The 16,368-nt window shown below is 37.6% G+C and overlaps 1 protein-coding gene and 1 long non-coding RNA gene across 3 annotated transcripts; one reads left to right on the plus strand and one right to left on the minus strand.

Moving 5' to 3' along the window:
- The first annotated feature begins 307 nt into the window (after positions 1–307).
- Positions 308–9,228, plus strand: tbx2a (T-box transcription factor 2a). Of its 2 annotated transcripts, none has more exons than XM_079815709.1 (7): positions 308–1,056; positions 1,727–1,994; positions 2,686–2,832; positions 3,490–3,566; positions 3,646–3,824; positions 5,207–5,811; positions 6,293–9,228. In XM_079815709.1, exons 1-7 carry the CDS (start codon positions 698–700, stop codon positions 6,728–6,730), a joined length of 2,073 nt encoding a protein of 690 aa, XP_079671835.1. In that variant the 5' UTR covers positions 308–697; the 3' UTR covers positions 6,731–9,228. The 2 variants fall into 2 exon arrangements, with proteins under 2 accessions (XP_079671835.1, XP_079671836.1); XM_079815710.1 differs by having other exon boundaries at positions 3,658–3,824.
- A 649-nt stretch (positions 9,229–9,877) lies between these two features.
- LOC307124728 lies at positions 9,878–15,041 on the minus strand. The gene is made up of 4 exons (XR_013816293.1): positions 14,931–15,041; positions 14,079–14,128; positions 12,547–12,651; positions 9,878–9,972 (listed from the first exon to the last, which is right to left on the minus strand). It is a non-coding gene; the product is annotated as an uncharacterized lncRNA (long non-coding RNA).
- Positions 15,042–16,368: the final 1,327 nt, after the last annotated feature.

The following is a 16,368-nucleotide window of genomic DNA, read 5'->3' on the forward strand; positions in this document are numbered from 1 at the left end:
TTCGGCAATGGAGTATAAATATATCAAGCATGCCCACGGTCCTAAAACTGATGAAACGCAAGCCGGGGAAAGCGCTCTCTTACCCGGCTGCCTACAGCCAGATGACCGTTCCTCTGTTAGGTTATGCGGGGGTGGGGTTTCCAGATCCTTACTCTGTCATTGGTTAATATTTTATTCTGTTGACATGTTTTCTTACTGCAAATGCTTCCGACACCTTCTAGCCAACCCCCCCTTCACGATCTTGGCTGGAGCTGTCAAAACCACGCCTATGGAGCTCTACAATTGGTCCAGAATGCGTAAAATCTGCAATCAAGACGGTTTGGTTCATTAGTGCGGGGATCCAGTGAGAAGGGACATGTAAGACAGTGTGGTCAGGGAAGAACCTTCCAATCCTACATCAGTGCTCACGACTTTCGCATCCTTATTGGGGCTGCTTTAGTTTCTCTAGTGGCTTGGACAGAAGGAAAGCTGTAAATCTACACCGAAGTGTCAATGTTGCTCTTTTGAAGGATATTATCACTGTGTTGCAACTGGACATCCTCGACGGTAGTGGTATTTCCTACCAGTCCGCTTCAACAACTGCGAAACCGCCACTGTCTTTCATTTGTAAGAGGGCGACAGTCAGTCGGACTTACGCGAGTTACGGGCGCAGTTATTTTAGAATATTACACTTTCATCTGGCTTTTTGGATGCACCGATGAGAGATCCAGTTTTCACAGCGAACGCTATGGCTTATCACCCTTTTCACGCGCACAGGCCGGCCGACTTTCCCATGTCAGCTTTCCTTGCCGCGGCTCAACCCTCGTTCTTTCCAGCGCTCACTTTACCACCGGGTCTCAGTAAACCACTGGCGGATCATGCGCTCTCCGGCGCGGCTGAGGCTGGCTTACACGCGGCGCTTGGACATCACCACCAGGCGGCTCATCTCCGCTCCTTCAAGAGTCTCGAGCCAGAGGAGGACGTTGAAGACGATCCTAAAGTTACATTAGAAGCTAAGGAGCTTTGGGATCAATTCCACAAAATTGGAACCGAAATGGTCATCACTAAATCAGGAAGGTAAGGCTTTTTTATTTTCCCGTGTACTACTTGATAATAACGATGTTTTTATAGGCTATTTCACTTTGGAAAAAGTGTGGTATATTTAGAATATCGAAATAAAATAGCTCGATATAAATTTAGTTTTGTTTTGGGGGAATCGACGGCACCAAAAAGTCACAAAATGCTCAATATATTTAATCGCAGCATTAGAATAACATTCACATTCGTTCTGTTATTAAGGCTATCATATAGAAACTTATATGTTATATAAGAGCAGAAGTTAAAGTATCTGAACCAGGTATGGGGCGAACTACTTTTTTAAGGAAAAAAAAAAACATCAGCCATAATTGGCTGTTTATTTTCCTTCCTTTTTGTATCAATAGGCCTACCTGAAATGTAGTAACATAGGCAGGATAAAGGGGTAACAATCACTTTGACTATAAAAAGAACGCTTATAAAATATTAGAAAATGTTTGCGTGGATATCGTCCGTAAGGCTAGGATTGTGTTAATAGCCTGTTAGCCTTTGCCAAGCGACCTAGATATGAAGGGTATTTATTTGTGGTTAAAACGGAAATCGTAGCTGAACTACACTTTGTATTCATTTTCATAAAATGTCTTTAAATGTTAAATAAATATTTTGATGATCGAATTCGGCCCATATATGATTATGTCTGTTACGTCCGCAGGAGAATGTTTCCTCCATTTAAAGTGCGCGTGAGCGGCCTGGACAAAAAAGCCAAGTATATACTTTTGATGGATATTGTTGCGGCAGACGACTGTCGGTACAAATTTCACAACTCTCGATGGATGGTCGCAGGAAAGGCCGACCCGGAGATGCCCAAACGAATGTACATTCACCCGGATAGCCCGGCCACGGGTGAACAGTGGATGGCAAAGCCTGTTGCTTTCCACAAACTCAAACTGACCAACAATATCTCGGATAAACATGGATTTGTAAGTTACATTTTTTTTTTCTTCTGAAACTGCATGTCTGTATGTAATATACAGCTTTATTGTTGAAACTAATCTGTTTACTTATGATTTCTTGGGTATGATATGTTTATTTCCTTATTTCCATTCATAGTATAACAGGAAAAGGGGATAGTAGACTATAGTGTGTAAAGTTATCTAAGTGAGCAAGAAGCAAAGATGATTACGAGATTAAGCTAAGCACTGAGTTTGGACATTTAAGGTGCATTGGATTCCAAACGCATTTTCAGTGTGTCGCCTAAATGAAGCATGAAAGAGCAGTTGCCTTAACATTAAATGCCATGGGGCAAACTAACCGATCGACGGTGTAAACCAAAGATTTTTTTTTTTCACTCCAGACTAAATGACACTATTCCTTCCCACATATAAATCATTCAGATGTCAATTTAGAATATTGTTTTGTTATAGCTTTCGATTAAATAAATAAAACGCTCAATTATCCAAACTAGGCAACAAAAGGCCTAAGGCTCACACCAAAAATCCTACCATTATTATAGTACAGAAACATTCTGCTCTCATAATACCCGCTATACTATCAATGGAAATGTAAGAAACATTTTAATATGAAAAAATCTAAGCATTGTGCAAATCATTTCTCAAGCAGCATTTCGATACCATTGTTTATTATTGACCGGATAACTTTTCTATTTTTCAGACCATTCTAAATTCAATGCACAAATACCAGCCCAGGTTTCATATTGTTAGAGCCAACGACATTCTGAAGCTCCCTTACAGCACCTTCAGGACATATGTCTTTCCTGAGACTGATTTTATAGCTGTCACAGCATATCAGAACGACAAGGTGAGTTACTAAAGCACTTAAACGCAGTGTTAAATCGTCCATCCTTTTTATTTCAAATGTTTGTTTGTTTGTTTGTTTATAATTATCCGTTGTCATATTATTATTATTATAGCTGAAAGAGAGAAACTATATGTAGCTTGTATGGTTTAGAATTCTGTTTAGTATCTTTCCTTTTTATTTTTTTTTTTTTATTTTTTTTCATGGACATGAATAGAGTTGATTATAATTGGGATGACAGCACTGCGTCTGAAGGCCCTATGATCGTAAAGTTTACGGGCAGTTACAATCAAAAATGGCACCGAATATAGTCGCTTGTATGTATAACTTGAGCAATACGATGCTCAAAAATCAGATGTGACCCCGTAAAAATGAAAACCTAAGCGGTGTGAAACTAGACTGGCCTACATGAAGTCACAATGAATTCGGTTGAACAAACGAAAGTAGCTATGAGTTGTTCATTTAACAATTCAATTATAACATTGACTTAATATGTTTTATAGCCACGTTTTACATGTTTCATAATTTATTTCACTAGATCGTTCTTTTTTTTTTCTCTCTCTTTAAAAAAAAACATGAATTCTAGTTCCAGAATAATGTTGTGCTATTAATTTGGATACGGAAAGCATGACAAAATACAATACATTTTTCTTTTTTTAGATCACACAACTGAAAATCGACCATAATCCATTCGCAAAAGGATTCAGAGACACTGGGAATGGAAGAAGAGAAAAAAGGTATCATTTCTAAACTCTTGTTTAACAATTCCGATATGTAAAATAGCACCATTTAGGCATGACATAAATCTAATTTCAGTTTCATTTTCAGAAAACAGTTAGCCCTTCCGTCAATGCGCATGTATGATGATCAGTGCAAAGCGGATCGAGATGGAGGAGATTCGGACGCTTCATCCTGCGAGCAAACTACTGGCAGGGATTCAGTTCACTCACCGATTGGATCAGCAACAAGTCCACTTAAATTCAACAGATCCAGAGGTAAAAAGCATGCATTGCGATGTCATTTGAACTTTTCTTAATTTAGGCTACTGCAAAGTTTCAGTGTTTATGTGTTAACACCAACACTACGTTTTTCCATTACATTGTTTTTTGAATGGAATTTACAAACAGGCATTAGATTAGGCTAATATATTTTAATGTGTAGCCTAAATTCGATATGTTTATAATTTGTTTTCTTTATATGTGAAGAGTTGGTCAACTTTTCGCTGCTGCTGAACGAGCAACTATTTAAAGCGATAATGATAGAGAATGAATTAATGAATATGTTTACAGTGCCAATATGTTTGCAGTTACTGTCAATAACTGGCAATGTTCTTCTGTATCTGGTTTATCGCTCAAAATCCATTGCTTTTAGCAGTATATATTAATGTTCACTATCCACAGGCATACATTAACAATTAAAGATGTTGCAAACTATATAAAATGAATAAATAACTGAAATGTTTAAAATCAGATCTAATAAAAAAACGTCAAAATATAAATTAACTGCTGCTTTGTAACTACTTGTGAAATAGTTCCTGCCAGGTTGACACAATAAAGGAATGCTGTAATTGCATGTGCAATTATACACTATAAATATGCACAGCCATTGTTTTATAATTTGTGATTACCCAAACTGTTATTTTAATTTTATATTTGACCAATTACAGGCTAAAATCATTTTAAACGTGCAAATAAGAAGGGACTGCCTATACAGTGATTTAAATACATTTAACCGAATGTTCTTAGCCTTTATCCATTACATTTGAACATTTTGTGGCGTTTAATAACACATTACGAAATAAATCTCACTTAAGATATGACTTTGCTGACTTTATTTGGATTATTTTGTCTTTTAATTTAGCTTAAACTATTTTATGATGACTGTATTATGAAGTTTGCTGAAGGACAGTTGTCATTTTGTTAAGTAGAATGTATTTGTAGATCCTCGGGATAAAGTAAAAATGTGTACATTTTGTCAATTTACATGTTCTGAAAAATTCGGAGAATAGGATCAGTTATTAGTCCTCAAGGCACACCATGATATATAAACTAAGTGCAGATATAGAGAATGTCTCGTGCACATGCTTTGGGTCTGCCAATGTGTCATCTGAATTTCATCACGATTAATTAGAAGCTCATACATTTTTTTTCCTTCAAACTATCCAAATCTTAAACGTTTCATGAAGTCACGCCATTGTGCCATGGATGAAAACAGAGGAAGTAGTTATCATGGAAAACATTTAATCCCATCCTTGTGTAATCACTGGGAGGAATTAAACAAGTGTTTTTTAAGGAGTCAGCATTTTTAAAGGAACAATTTCTTTGGTTTTGTCAAATGAAAATAAATCTGATGTGCTTAAAATATTTGTATTTTCCAGATGACAAAAACTGCAATGAAAGCGACAACGAACTTGACCAACAAGATGATGGAATGAACAGAGTCAATAGTCCGGATCAGAGACCACGATCACCATTCAGCCCACGTTGCGAGGACAGAGTCAAGGACAGATCTAACCCAGAAAAGAAAGGGGACTACTCGGAATCGAGGAAAGAGAATGATTCTGTCTTCAGCATCAGAAACTTGGAGAAGGACAAACTGGACAGCAGGAATTTGAAAGAATCAGATACCTCCAAAAAGGATGCAGACTCTGTGGGCCTGAGCACAGTCAAAGATGGCTTTTCCCCTCTGATGGTTCAAACGGAGAGCCCATCGCATTTCAGCGCAAGTCACTTGCAAAGTCTAGCTCTCTCTGGTTTACACAATCAACATTTCTTTAACCCACTGAGTACAGGACAACCACTCTTATTTCACCCCGGGCAGTTTGCTATGACTCCTAGTGCTTTCTCAACCATGGGCATGGGACATTTGTTAGCCTCAATGTCTGGAGCAAGTGGACTAGAGAATGGCAGCCTCTCTTCTCAGAGTACCAGTTCACCCAACCCTTTCCCATTCCACCTATCACAACATATGCTTGCATCTCAGGTATGATGATTATGATTATTTATGACTATAGCCTATAGTTGATACAACGCATTTCAAACCTATTTTCTAAATATTTGCCAACAGATACTATCACAACATCCCCAAGATCAAATATATAGCCTAGCCTAGTAGTTCTTGTTCTTTATCTGTTGAAAATCTATATTTTCTGCCATAATTTTACATTTCATCAGTTCTCTTAAACAATGTAGACTATCACTGCATTTGGAATCAAGGCAAATTGGTGTTAATGCTTAAACACAGCTTTTTTTTCATTATTATATCACGCAGTAAACGAATGCAGATCTTTGCTAACCGTGTTCAGCAACATATGTTCATTTCGATGGTGTTTCGCGCAATTGCAACACCATTGGCTACAATGTAACTAGGCCTAATTATCATATTTATTAACAAGCTGAATTTTTTCCTTTATTTTGGTCTGACAATTAATTATACTATCTTGTTGTTGTTGTTTTTCATTTAGGGTATCTCCATGCCACCATTCGGAGGACTGCTACCCTACCCGTACACGTACATGGCGGCTGCAGCTGCAGCGGCCTCTGCTCTCCCCGCCGGCAGCGCCGCGTCCACCCTCAGCCGGAACCCCTTTCTCAGCAGCACGCGGCCAAGGTTGCGATTCAGCCCCTATCAGTTCCCCGTGTCTATTCCTCAAAGCGCCGGTCTGCTCACCACCGGAATACCAAGCACTCTAAGCGCGGAGTCAGAGTCATCGAAATCAGGCAGCAGGGAGAGCAGTCCCATATCTGAGCACCACATCCATAAAACCGGAAGCAGACAGAACACTGGATCTCCCAAATCTTCAGGAAAGGATTCCATTAACGAACTGCAAAATATACAAAGATTAGTCAGCGGACTGGACAAACACAGAGACGTGTCACCCCGTAGCGATTCACCAAAGTGACCCCGTGAACACAACCACTGACTCTTTTCTTATTAGCCTACGCTTCAATGAAAAAAGAACAAAAATGTCGGTTTAAGTTATGGCTCAGACAATGGAACATCCCCTATCAACTATAGGCTATCACAGGCCCCACACCTGGATTTCGACGAGAACTGTAGCAAATCCGTCCCCCTTTCGGATCTAGCAACAATGCATGCTGATTTCGTTCCTCATTGATTTGGCGATGAAATTATACTATGAAAAAAAAAAAAAAAAAAAATTTCGAAGCATTTTGAAAAAGGACTGTAAACGCAACAATCTCTGACAACATCTGAGGATGCTCAACGTTTAAGTTGCCTATGTCTGGGACCTGTTTGTCTAATTATTTATAATAATAAAAGTAACACATATGTAAATAAGGTTAATGGACTGGAGGAGACAGATTTTAATTTATTCAAAACTGTACATTGGTGTGTAAATATTAGGTTTCGATTTGTTACATTTATATATATTTTCCCATTTACAAATATATTAGCGCTTGATAGCGGGAAACCGAATGTTATGTTTGTGATATCCTGCCAGATAAGTAAAGGAAAAGCCACTGTAAATCTAAACCTCTGGTGATAGCCTACAAAATTCATTTGTAGCTAAATTCAACAAAAGATGTTTAAATGTAATGATGGTCCATAGGCAGGGACAACTCAGGTTTCTTTCTAATCTTGCATTGAGAAGGTCATTGTGCAGTTTCTCTTATGAGAGCTATCGGTTTAAACATCTCGGTGCTGGATTTTCGGGTAAATGAGCGATTTTTCTTGCATTCTCTCAGTTAAATAAAACGAAAGTGTTCATTTAGTCTTTTGTATTACTTTATTCATGTAAATAGAACTGTATATTTATGTAAATATGATTCTGTGTGAATTATGAGCATTAAGTTTTATTTTCTGTATTGTCATTCTTTATCAGATCACTCATGCAGCTACTGAGCATGGTTATTGTCATTATTTTAGATAAAATGCGTCAATTTTGCGGCTTTTTGCCTTGCGTGATCCTCCTGGGATTTAAACAATTGTAACTCTATTTGTGAGTTCAACATATTTTAATTTAATCAAACAATGTCGTCGTGCTTCTATAAAATAGGCTACATTAATAAAGGTAAACTGATTAAACTGCCTGTGCGACATTCTGCAGTTAAATGTGATGTAGCTGCGCCATCTGTTGATCGCCGGGATGTAATCTAGTTTGTTGACAATGTTGTGACAAATAATCCCAGATAGAACACGTAAGTCTCCAAGATGTCTTATAAAGAGCACTTCCTCGGGAAAGTGCTGTGTACAAACATCTGATAAACGTTCTAGATTCTAGATCATAAACATCTTAAATGCATTTTCTATAGCCAATTTAACATTGGACATGAAACGTCTCACGAGTTGCAGATGAGCAAACACTAAAAACAATACCGCTTTCACAGATGAAAACACGCAAATCTGTCTCTGCGATGTGTGCTATCTAAGCAGTGATAGGCTACTCTCATTTAATAATGAATAGGCTTTGACTTCTGTTCTGTTGCCGTATAAAGACTAAGAGATTGGCAATATCTTCAAAAACATTCCCATCTATGTGTTCACCATAATTCGTTCACCAACTTGAAAAAGCACATTGTGTTTGGCTACGACGTGCTCTGTGCTTGTTACAATGTGTTGTTTGTTCTGTGCGGGACTTTTCTTAGGTTTCGGTCGTTAATACACGTATCTTGTCTTCTTCACCTGTTATATCTTTATCCTGTACCATTATGCCCGGGTGGGGGAGGATATAGGGAGTCGAGAAAAGTGTCACCGTCCTGGTGGAAGGGTTAATCGCCGCGGCAGGGACGCCTCACAGCCTCAGCAGCAGACAGTCCTTTGTTCACAATCCGGCGCCTGTCGCCTGCCTGCCGGCCACACAGCCTCTGCACACCCGCGCACAATGGCTGACGGGATCTCCAGAGTCCTGGCTGGTAATTAGAGAGCCCCCTCGCCTCTTTTCTTCTCTTTCTAAAACCATAATCACAAAACTCGTTTTATTGAGAGGCTATTGTTAAATTCTGTTACGTCCAATTAACAGAGCCAAATTCTCGACCTTGTACTCTCATGGAGAAAAAAATGTTTGTCTAAAACAATTAGTCAATGACTGATCACTTGGCTCCAATAGCCGCCTCAGAAAGAGTCCCAAACAACTGAAGAATGAGTGCATGTCTATCCCTCCGAGCCCTTCAAACGGCGGATTCTAGTGTTTTAAACAGTTAGTTAGGCCTACCACATATTCAACGAACGTGCGCAAATGCTATTAGCAAACAGTGTGTAGCCTATTTACATATATTTAAAGAGAAAATGATTATTATGATTGTGTGTTTCTTGTATTATAGGCATGTATAGCCTACGCCTACATATAACAAGTGTGGGTTGTTGTGGTTGTTGTTGTTGTTGTTTTTAAAATCCGGTATGGTATCGGACGGTGATTTGACAAATAAAAACCCTAGTGCCATTATTAACTAGCCTACACAGCTTTATCTACATATCAAAAATGTATCACAAAAACTAAACTTAATAAATGTTTTGTTTAAAACGCTTTCTTAGCTACACTGTTAGACATTTTATTGTATTTTTGCGGTAACTTACTGGCAGCACTATTGCCAGTAAGTTACTGTAATTGCCCCTTTACAGTAGCTTACCTGTAAATGTGTTTTACAGTATGATGCCCTTACCGTAATTTAATTTTACAGTATGATGCCCTTACCGTAATTTAATTTTACAGTATGATGCCCTTACCGTAATTTAATTTTACAGTATGATGCCCTTACCGTAATTTAATTTTACAGTATGATGCCCTTACCGCAATTTAATTTTACAGTATGATGCCCTTACCGCAATTTATTTTTACAGTATAATAATTTTTACAGTAATTTTACTGTAATTTATTTTACTTTTTATTTTACAAAATATGCATATGTTAATATGTTATTACTTTATTTTGAATATTTTACATGAATGCAATAAAACAAATAATACATTTAATAAATTCCAAATAAGAGACTTGAGTCCATGTACATCAGTATATTTTTTATTCACCGTCACAATCAATTACAAAAAACAGAAAAAAAATAGAGAACTGAATTCATTACAACAAATCAAAGCAGAGATCATGACGATATGGCAACAAAAAGTATGAACAAAATACCCCAGCTGGTCTTGGCTGGCCTCCCTACTGGTAAACTACTGATGGCTGATCTGAAACAAAACAGAGGGACAATGTGTGAGAAATGGTTTATCTCATCTAAATTTGTTCATGGACAGATGAGGTAACAACTTGTGCAACAGCAGTTATTCATAGTTATACTTGTTATATTATTATTATTCATAGTTATACTTATATTATATATCTCTATCCCGAGGACAAGCGTGCGCGCTCTGGAGATTATCATGTGAAACGCAACAATACCCAATCAGAAAGCAAGCTGCTGACGGAAGACACCTCCCTCCAGCTCACGCTGGAACATGTAAAGGCCATGTTCACACCATCTCCATTACTTCATCTAAACATTTTCCTTTCCCCCCCCGCAAATTTTCTTTAAAAAGCATTCCATACACTATCAGGGTATATACAGAACTTCTTAAGTTGAATTTAATACCTTTTACTACCTTTTTTAATACCTTCAAAATATTTTTTAATACCAGCGCGACTTCAAGCTGCAACTATAGTAGTGTAAATGAAATATCTTTCCAAATGGAATAACATATTGCATCACAATGTAACGAGGTCATTATAACTTAACATCAACTGCCCAAAGAGATGAGAATAGAAATAAAGACAGAAGAGGAAGGAGACATCTTCTTCATAGTTCATGCAGTGTACAGAGCAATTTTCACGGCGCAATACAGATTTTTTTTCTTTTTCGTTTTAAATCATGAAGGCGAGTCAGTGGATATCACACAAAAACGTAATGTGTGCGAGAGTCGGTGAAGTCTCAAACCTGGTCAATTATTCACTACTGAAAGTGAACGTAAAATCTGACAAGCTTTCGGCGCATATTCTCACAGAGACAAGAGATATCTCTTTATTTATATAAATCTGCTTTAACATATGCTGATAACGTATAGCCTATAACTGTCTGAATTTATATTCTTAATATTTCTCTTTTGGCCCATATTGTGAAACAAATTAGAAGAGAAGTATAGGCCCATTTCGTGTTAAACAAGTTTTTTTTTAAATAAAGCTGCTCTTACTTTCTGATAATACTGATATTATTGTAGTGTTCTGACATATTATAGACTGATAATAATTTTAATTATAGGCCTATAATTCCTTGTTTAATTGTGCAAAATGTATTTAAATAATGAGGAGTAAGCTAATATATCTATTCTTTTATTATGCAGCGTGTCGGTTGTGCATTGATGCATTATGAAATTATCACGGGGGCAAATTAAATGTATTATCAATTTAATAATAAAAGTAGGCCTACCCTAATCATAATAATAATCATTTATATACATAAATAGTAAATGCTAAATCTTCACTCATACAGTGAGCAGACAAGTCGCGCTCGACGATCCGAGCCATGGTGTGAGCATATAAACCATGAGCTTTGGCTTTACATCGCATGCGATCTACTCGTACAGTGTGAGTAGATAACCTTGCTGAAATCGCACAGAAATCGCACAGTGTATGCCAAGCTTTAAGCAACTTGCATATTTCGAAACAGCTCTTCAATGCCATAGATTCAAATTGAAAGAGTGGTGTTTAGTTGCAAGGTCTAAACACCACAGCACCTCAGCTCGCAATGTAGCGGTGGTGATAGGGCATAGCGTCTGCTGTCTGACGTCTGTCACGCACCTGTTGATGATGCTGCTAGACTAACGTTAGGCTACTGGCAGTGGTTTGAATCGGGAGAGCAGTCGGGGTTGAGGGCAAAGCAGTGGAGGTTGAGGTCGTTGATGCATCTGTAGCGCAGAACATTGGTATGGGAAGCTGCTCGCTACGTCCGCGCATCCTAGCTTGGTGGCTATTTGATTACATATGCGATTTGACGCCATTCACCCCCACCCAGGTTATATTAATTGTCTTCTTGCAGACGTGGCAATAAGCCTTGCGGCTGTTGCAAACTACTGGCCTAAGCCAGTCTTTAAATCGTGAGTCCTCCAGCCAGAGGTCCGAAAACTTGCATTTCCCCATGCTTTAATTACTGAATGGAAGCGAGCTCGCGTACATGTTTGTCAGCAAGCCAGCCGCGGACCCAGTTTGTTTCAGCGCGCGTGAACGAACACCACCTCACACGATATCGCGCAGGTCCTACTCTAAACATATAAATAAATCCACGCAAATTTTAGAAAAAAAAGGCCAAATTGACAAATTTATCTAAAAAAAATTTGACTCGAAAATTTAATACCTCGTCAGATGACGTTTAGTACTTTTTACTACTTTTTAATGCCCTTAATTTTGGCTAATTTCATTTACTACCTTTTACAACCCCGCGGACACCCTGACTATAAGAGCAATTTCATGATATGATATACTTTATATCACCTGTGGTGTGGTAGGCAAACGTCACCTCCTGCTCAACTGACATCTTATGCTGCCTTCACGTGCTATAGGAATTACTGAACTAGTTTCCTAGTTAAAAAATTGGACATGAACGCCCTCTCAAGTCAAAATCTGAATGTGATGAGCTCGTAATCACAACTTCAGAAGTGGGAAGTAGGAAATTTCTAGCACATGAAGGCAGCATAAGACGAGGTTGGCTGAAAATGAAAAGATAAAAGTCTCTCAGAAATTGCAAATAATTAAATACTTGCACCTGTACATACTTGCATGATTAGTTTTTAGTTCAGGTTTTAGTTGTAGTCCAGCTTTGTCCGTTTCTCCGTCTATTCCTCAGTCTCTCTGTTTTCTGGTCACTGGTTGGATATGATCTGCATATAAAATAATGTATACATATTTTGGTAACACTTTACAATAAGGTTGTATTAGTTAACATTAGTTAAAGGGTTAGTTCACCCAAAAATGAAAATTCTGTCATTAATTACTCACCCTCATGTCGTTGGACACCCGTAAGACCTCCGTTCATATTCGGAACACAAATGAAGATATTTTAGTTGAAAGCTGATGCTGAGAAAGGCTTCAGATAGGCCTCCATTGGCATTCAGTACATTGACACTTCCAATATCCATGAAAGGCACTTAAAACGTCGTTACAAAGTCTATCTCACCACAGTGACTCTACAATAATTTTACGATGTGACGACAATAGTTTTTGTGCGCAAAAAAAAATCTAAATAACATCTTTATCCAACTTGTTCTTGTCTTCCGTGTGTGCCTCCACGACGCATGCGCGAGAATATGACGCAGATTCGGCGTTCGGACACATGACCCAGAAGAGATTTGTTTACGAGCAGAGGAAGACGCGCGTGTCTAAGCTGTTGAATTCTACATTGATCGTGCTTTAGGTCTCGGCGTAGTTCTCAAAATGGGGCTTAAGTGTGCATTTCATGGATTCCCGAACGCCGGATCTGCGTCATATTCTCGCGCATGCGTCGTGGAGGCACACACGGAAGTCGAGAACAAGTTGGATAAAGGTGTTATTTAGATTTTTTTTTGCGCACAAAAACTATTGTCGTCGCATCGTAAGATTATTGTAGAGTCACTGTGGTGAGATGGACTTTGTAACAACGTTTTAAGTGCCTTTCATGGATCTTGGAAGTGTCAATGTACTGAATGCCAATGGAGGCCTATCTGAAGCCTTTCTCAGCATCAGCTTTACACTAAAATATCTTCATTTGTGTCTGAAGATGAACGGAGGTCTTACGGGTGTCGAACGACATGAGGGTGAGTAATTAATGACAGAATTTTCATTTTTGGGTGAACTAACCCTCTAATGCATTAGTTAACATGAACTAACCATGAACAACACCTCTGTTCAGCATTAGTTAATCTTTGTTAACGTTAGTTCATAAAAATCCAGCTGTTCATATTAGTTCACAGTGCATTAACTAATGTTAGCAAGATTTTAATAATGCATTAGTAAATGTTGAAATTAACATTAACAAAGATAAATAAATGCTTTATAAGTGCAGTTCATTATTAGTTAATGTTAATTAATGTAGTTAACTAATGAACCGTATTGTAAAGTGTTACACAAATTTTTAAGTGCATACAATGAATCATTTTTAATTACTTTGTCATGTTATGCTGTGACATATCCCACATGAGACTAAACAGTCACAACAAGATAACAAATAGATGCCAAGTAGGAAATGCAGGCAACAAGTATTTTTGAAATAATAAAATGTTATGCATTAAAAGACGTTAATCACATAATGTTAGTCAAAATATATACTTACAAAGCCAAAGATGCTCAGTGCTGTGGCTCTTTCTGGGGTGTTGTTAGCTCCTGTTGACACAAGAGAGAAAAAGAAGAAATTTTCATTAATGTTTATTGACTATAATGGTGCCTAAATGTTATGCACATGATAATTCACAGATATAGGATGACTGCTAGATTGACCACTTACACAATCAAATGACTATCAACACTGAAAAAAGAGAGAAGACAATAATAGAGCCTTCAGTGGCATGTAAAAATGAATTCATATGAAATAATATAATAAATAAGAAGCCACAATGAACATACTTGAACTAATTATTATTTTACTTGAATATATATTAATCCTCTGGTGTATACACTGGCGTAAATGTTCTATTTTCGAGAGAGAGAGAGAGAGAGAGAGAGAGAGAGAGAGAGAGAGAGAGAGAGAGAGAGAGAGAAAGAGAAAGAGAGAGAGAGAGAGAGAGAGAGAGAGAGAGAGAGAGAGAGAGAGAGAGAGAGAGAGAGAGAGAGAGCCTTTGACACCGCTAACGTTACTTCAAATGGCGTCACACACATTTAACTGTCAACGAAAATATGTAACTATAACTGGCCGTGAAAAGACGGAAACCATTGTTCGCGTAAATACAACATTTGGTACATAATGTACAATGCAGGTAACAGTTAGTCAATTGTATGCAAATTTAATGGGTTATGAAAGCGGTTCTTGAGGAAAATGAACAGTTCCCCGAGACTGTCATATAGTAATAGCAATTCGATATTATTATTTACTTTCTTCATATATGTAGCTATATTTAATGGATATTGGTTTACGTTTTAAAAGTATCAAAGACATTTGTGACAAATTTGTCAAATAAAAACTTCTTACCTCAGGAAAGCTCGCAGCTGGTGTCTGGCGATCCGATCCACAGGCAGGGACGTCCGTTATGCGCGCACTCGACACAAACCTCATTTGCGCGGGCTTGGCACGCGAGTAAACAATTTAAATTGTGTGAAGTGTAAGCAAAGTTTATAAATATATTTTTTAAACATTTAAAAATTACATTTATATCATCACACTTGTACTGGTATTACTCTGGCATTAAAATAATAATAAATAAAATAAAATTACGGATCATGAGATATAAAATGCTAACAGTAGGTGTGTGTGTGTGTGTGTAGCCTACCGTTAGCATTTTATATCTCATGATCCGTCATTTTATTTTGCAACGTACAGTTATAGCCGAAAAATAAACAAGTAATGAAACTTCACTTTGCCCTCAGCCTAAACGATTTGCCAGGGAACAAATTATAGATCCATGAGAGCAAATATGGGCCGTTAAATCTCCACAAGACTAATTATAGCTGGAGAACGCCACAGAGACATCAGAGCCAGCGGCAGACGTCAGAAGGGCTAGCCGAGGAAAGTCTACTCTCGCCGGGTAAACAAGCGCTGAACGCCGCTGACTCACTGGAGCTCACATCTCCGAAAACACCAGATAAAATGTTAAAATAGGCACTCTTCTTATAAATAAACCACAGATTTGAGCTTTAAACAACTACATTACCGACTAAAAAAGTCTTAAAACTACGTTTTGTCACACATTAACAGTTTTAACACAAAAAGACGTGTAAACACAGCCCATGTCAGTCATTTCTCAACAAGACGAGCCGCTGGCAGAAGCTCCTCCTATGAGGCGAATTCGAAATACATTTATAACACTAATACTTTACTCTATTTATTCTATACTCTATTTTTTCCTCTTTTTGAAAGTTGTGAAATCACTATTGTGGAGTTTTTCTTTTGCTATTTGAGCAAATGGGCACACAAAAAATATATAATTATTGTATTCTCTCATTCACCGCTATAAAATTTAACCCAACTATGACGACTTCCGCTCTGAGAAACCCGAAAATGTGAAAAGGGTAGGAGAAAATACTAAATATAAAAATTACTTCTTTGTCTCCCACAAAGAACTAATTTTACATCCTTCCATCCACATGTTTTTATTTAACTTTTAAACATCCAGTGTGTGTGTGTGTTTGTGTGTATTCTTTGTTTACAGTAGCACTACTGCTTTTACGTAAACAGTAAAATACTGCAAATTCCCATATACAGTAAGTTACTGTAAATTTCATTAAAAATACCCACAATGCAGTGCATATTACAGTAGCTAACCGTAAATAATATAAATGGTATTTTACTGGGCTTTTTTGCGGTAAGTAACTGTAAAATTGCGGTAAAGTCTAACAGTGTAAGACAACTGAGGTAAACAACCTAAAAAGTAATGACAGAAATGAATTCTTGTAAATGATAAAACATTTGG

The sequence above is a fragment of the Gobio gobio genome (genome assembly GCF_949357685.1).
Source record: "Gobio gobio genome assembly, chromosome: 4".
NCBI lineage: Eukaryota > Metazoa > Chordata > Actinopteri > Cypriniformes > Gobionidae > Gobio > Gobio gobio.

Bases quoted from the DNA above. Each gene is read 5' to 3' on its own strand.
- tbx2a (XM_079815709.1), top strand. From the start codon at position 698: ATGAGAGATCCAGTTTTCACAGCGAACGCTATGGCTTATCACCCTTTT. The intron at 1,995-2,685 runs GTAAGTTACATT...TCTATTTTTCAG, and splicing joins TCTCGGATAAACATGGATTT to ACCATTCTAAATTCAATGCA. The intron at 3,825-5,206 runs GTAAAAAGCATG...TGTATTTTCCAG, and splicing joins TAAATTCAACAGATCCAGAG to ATGACAAAAACTGCAATGAA.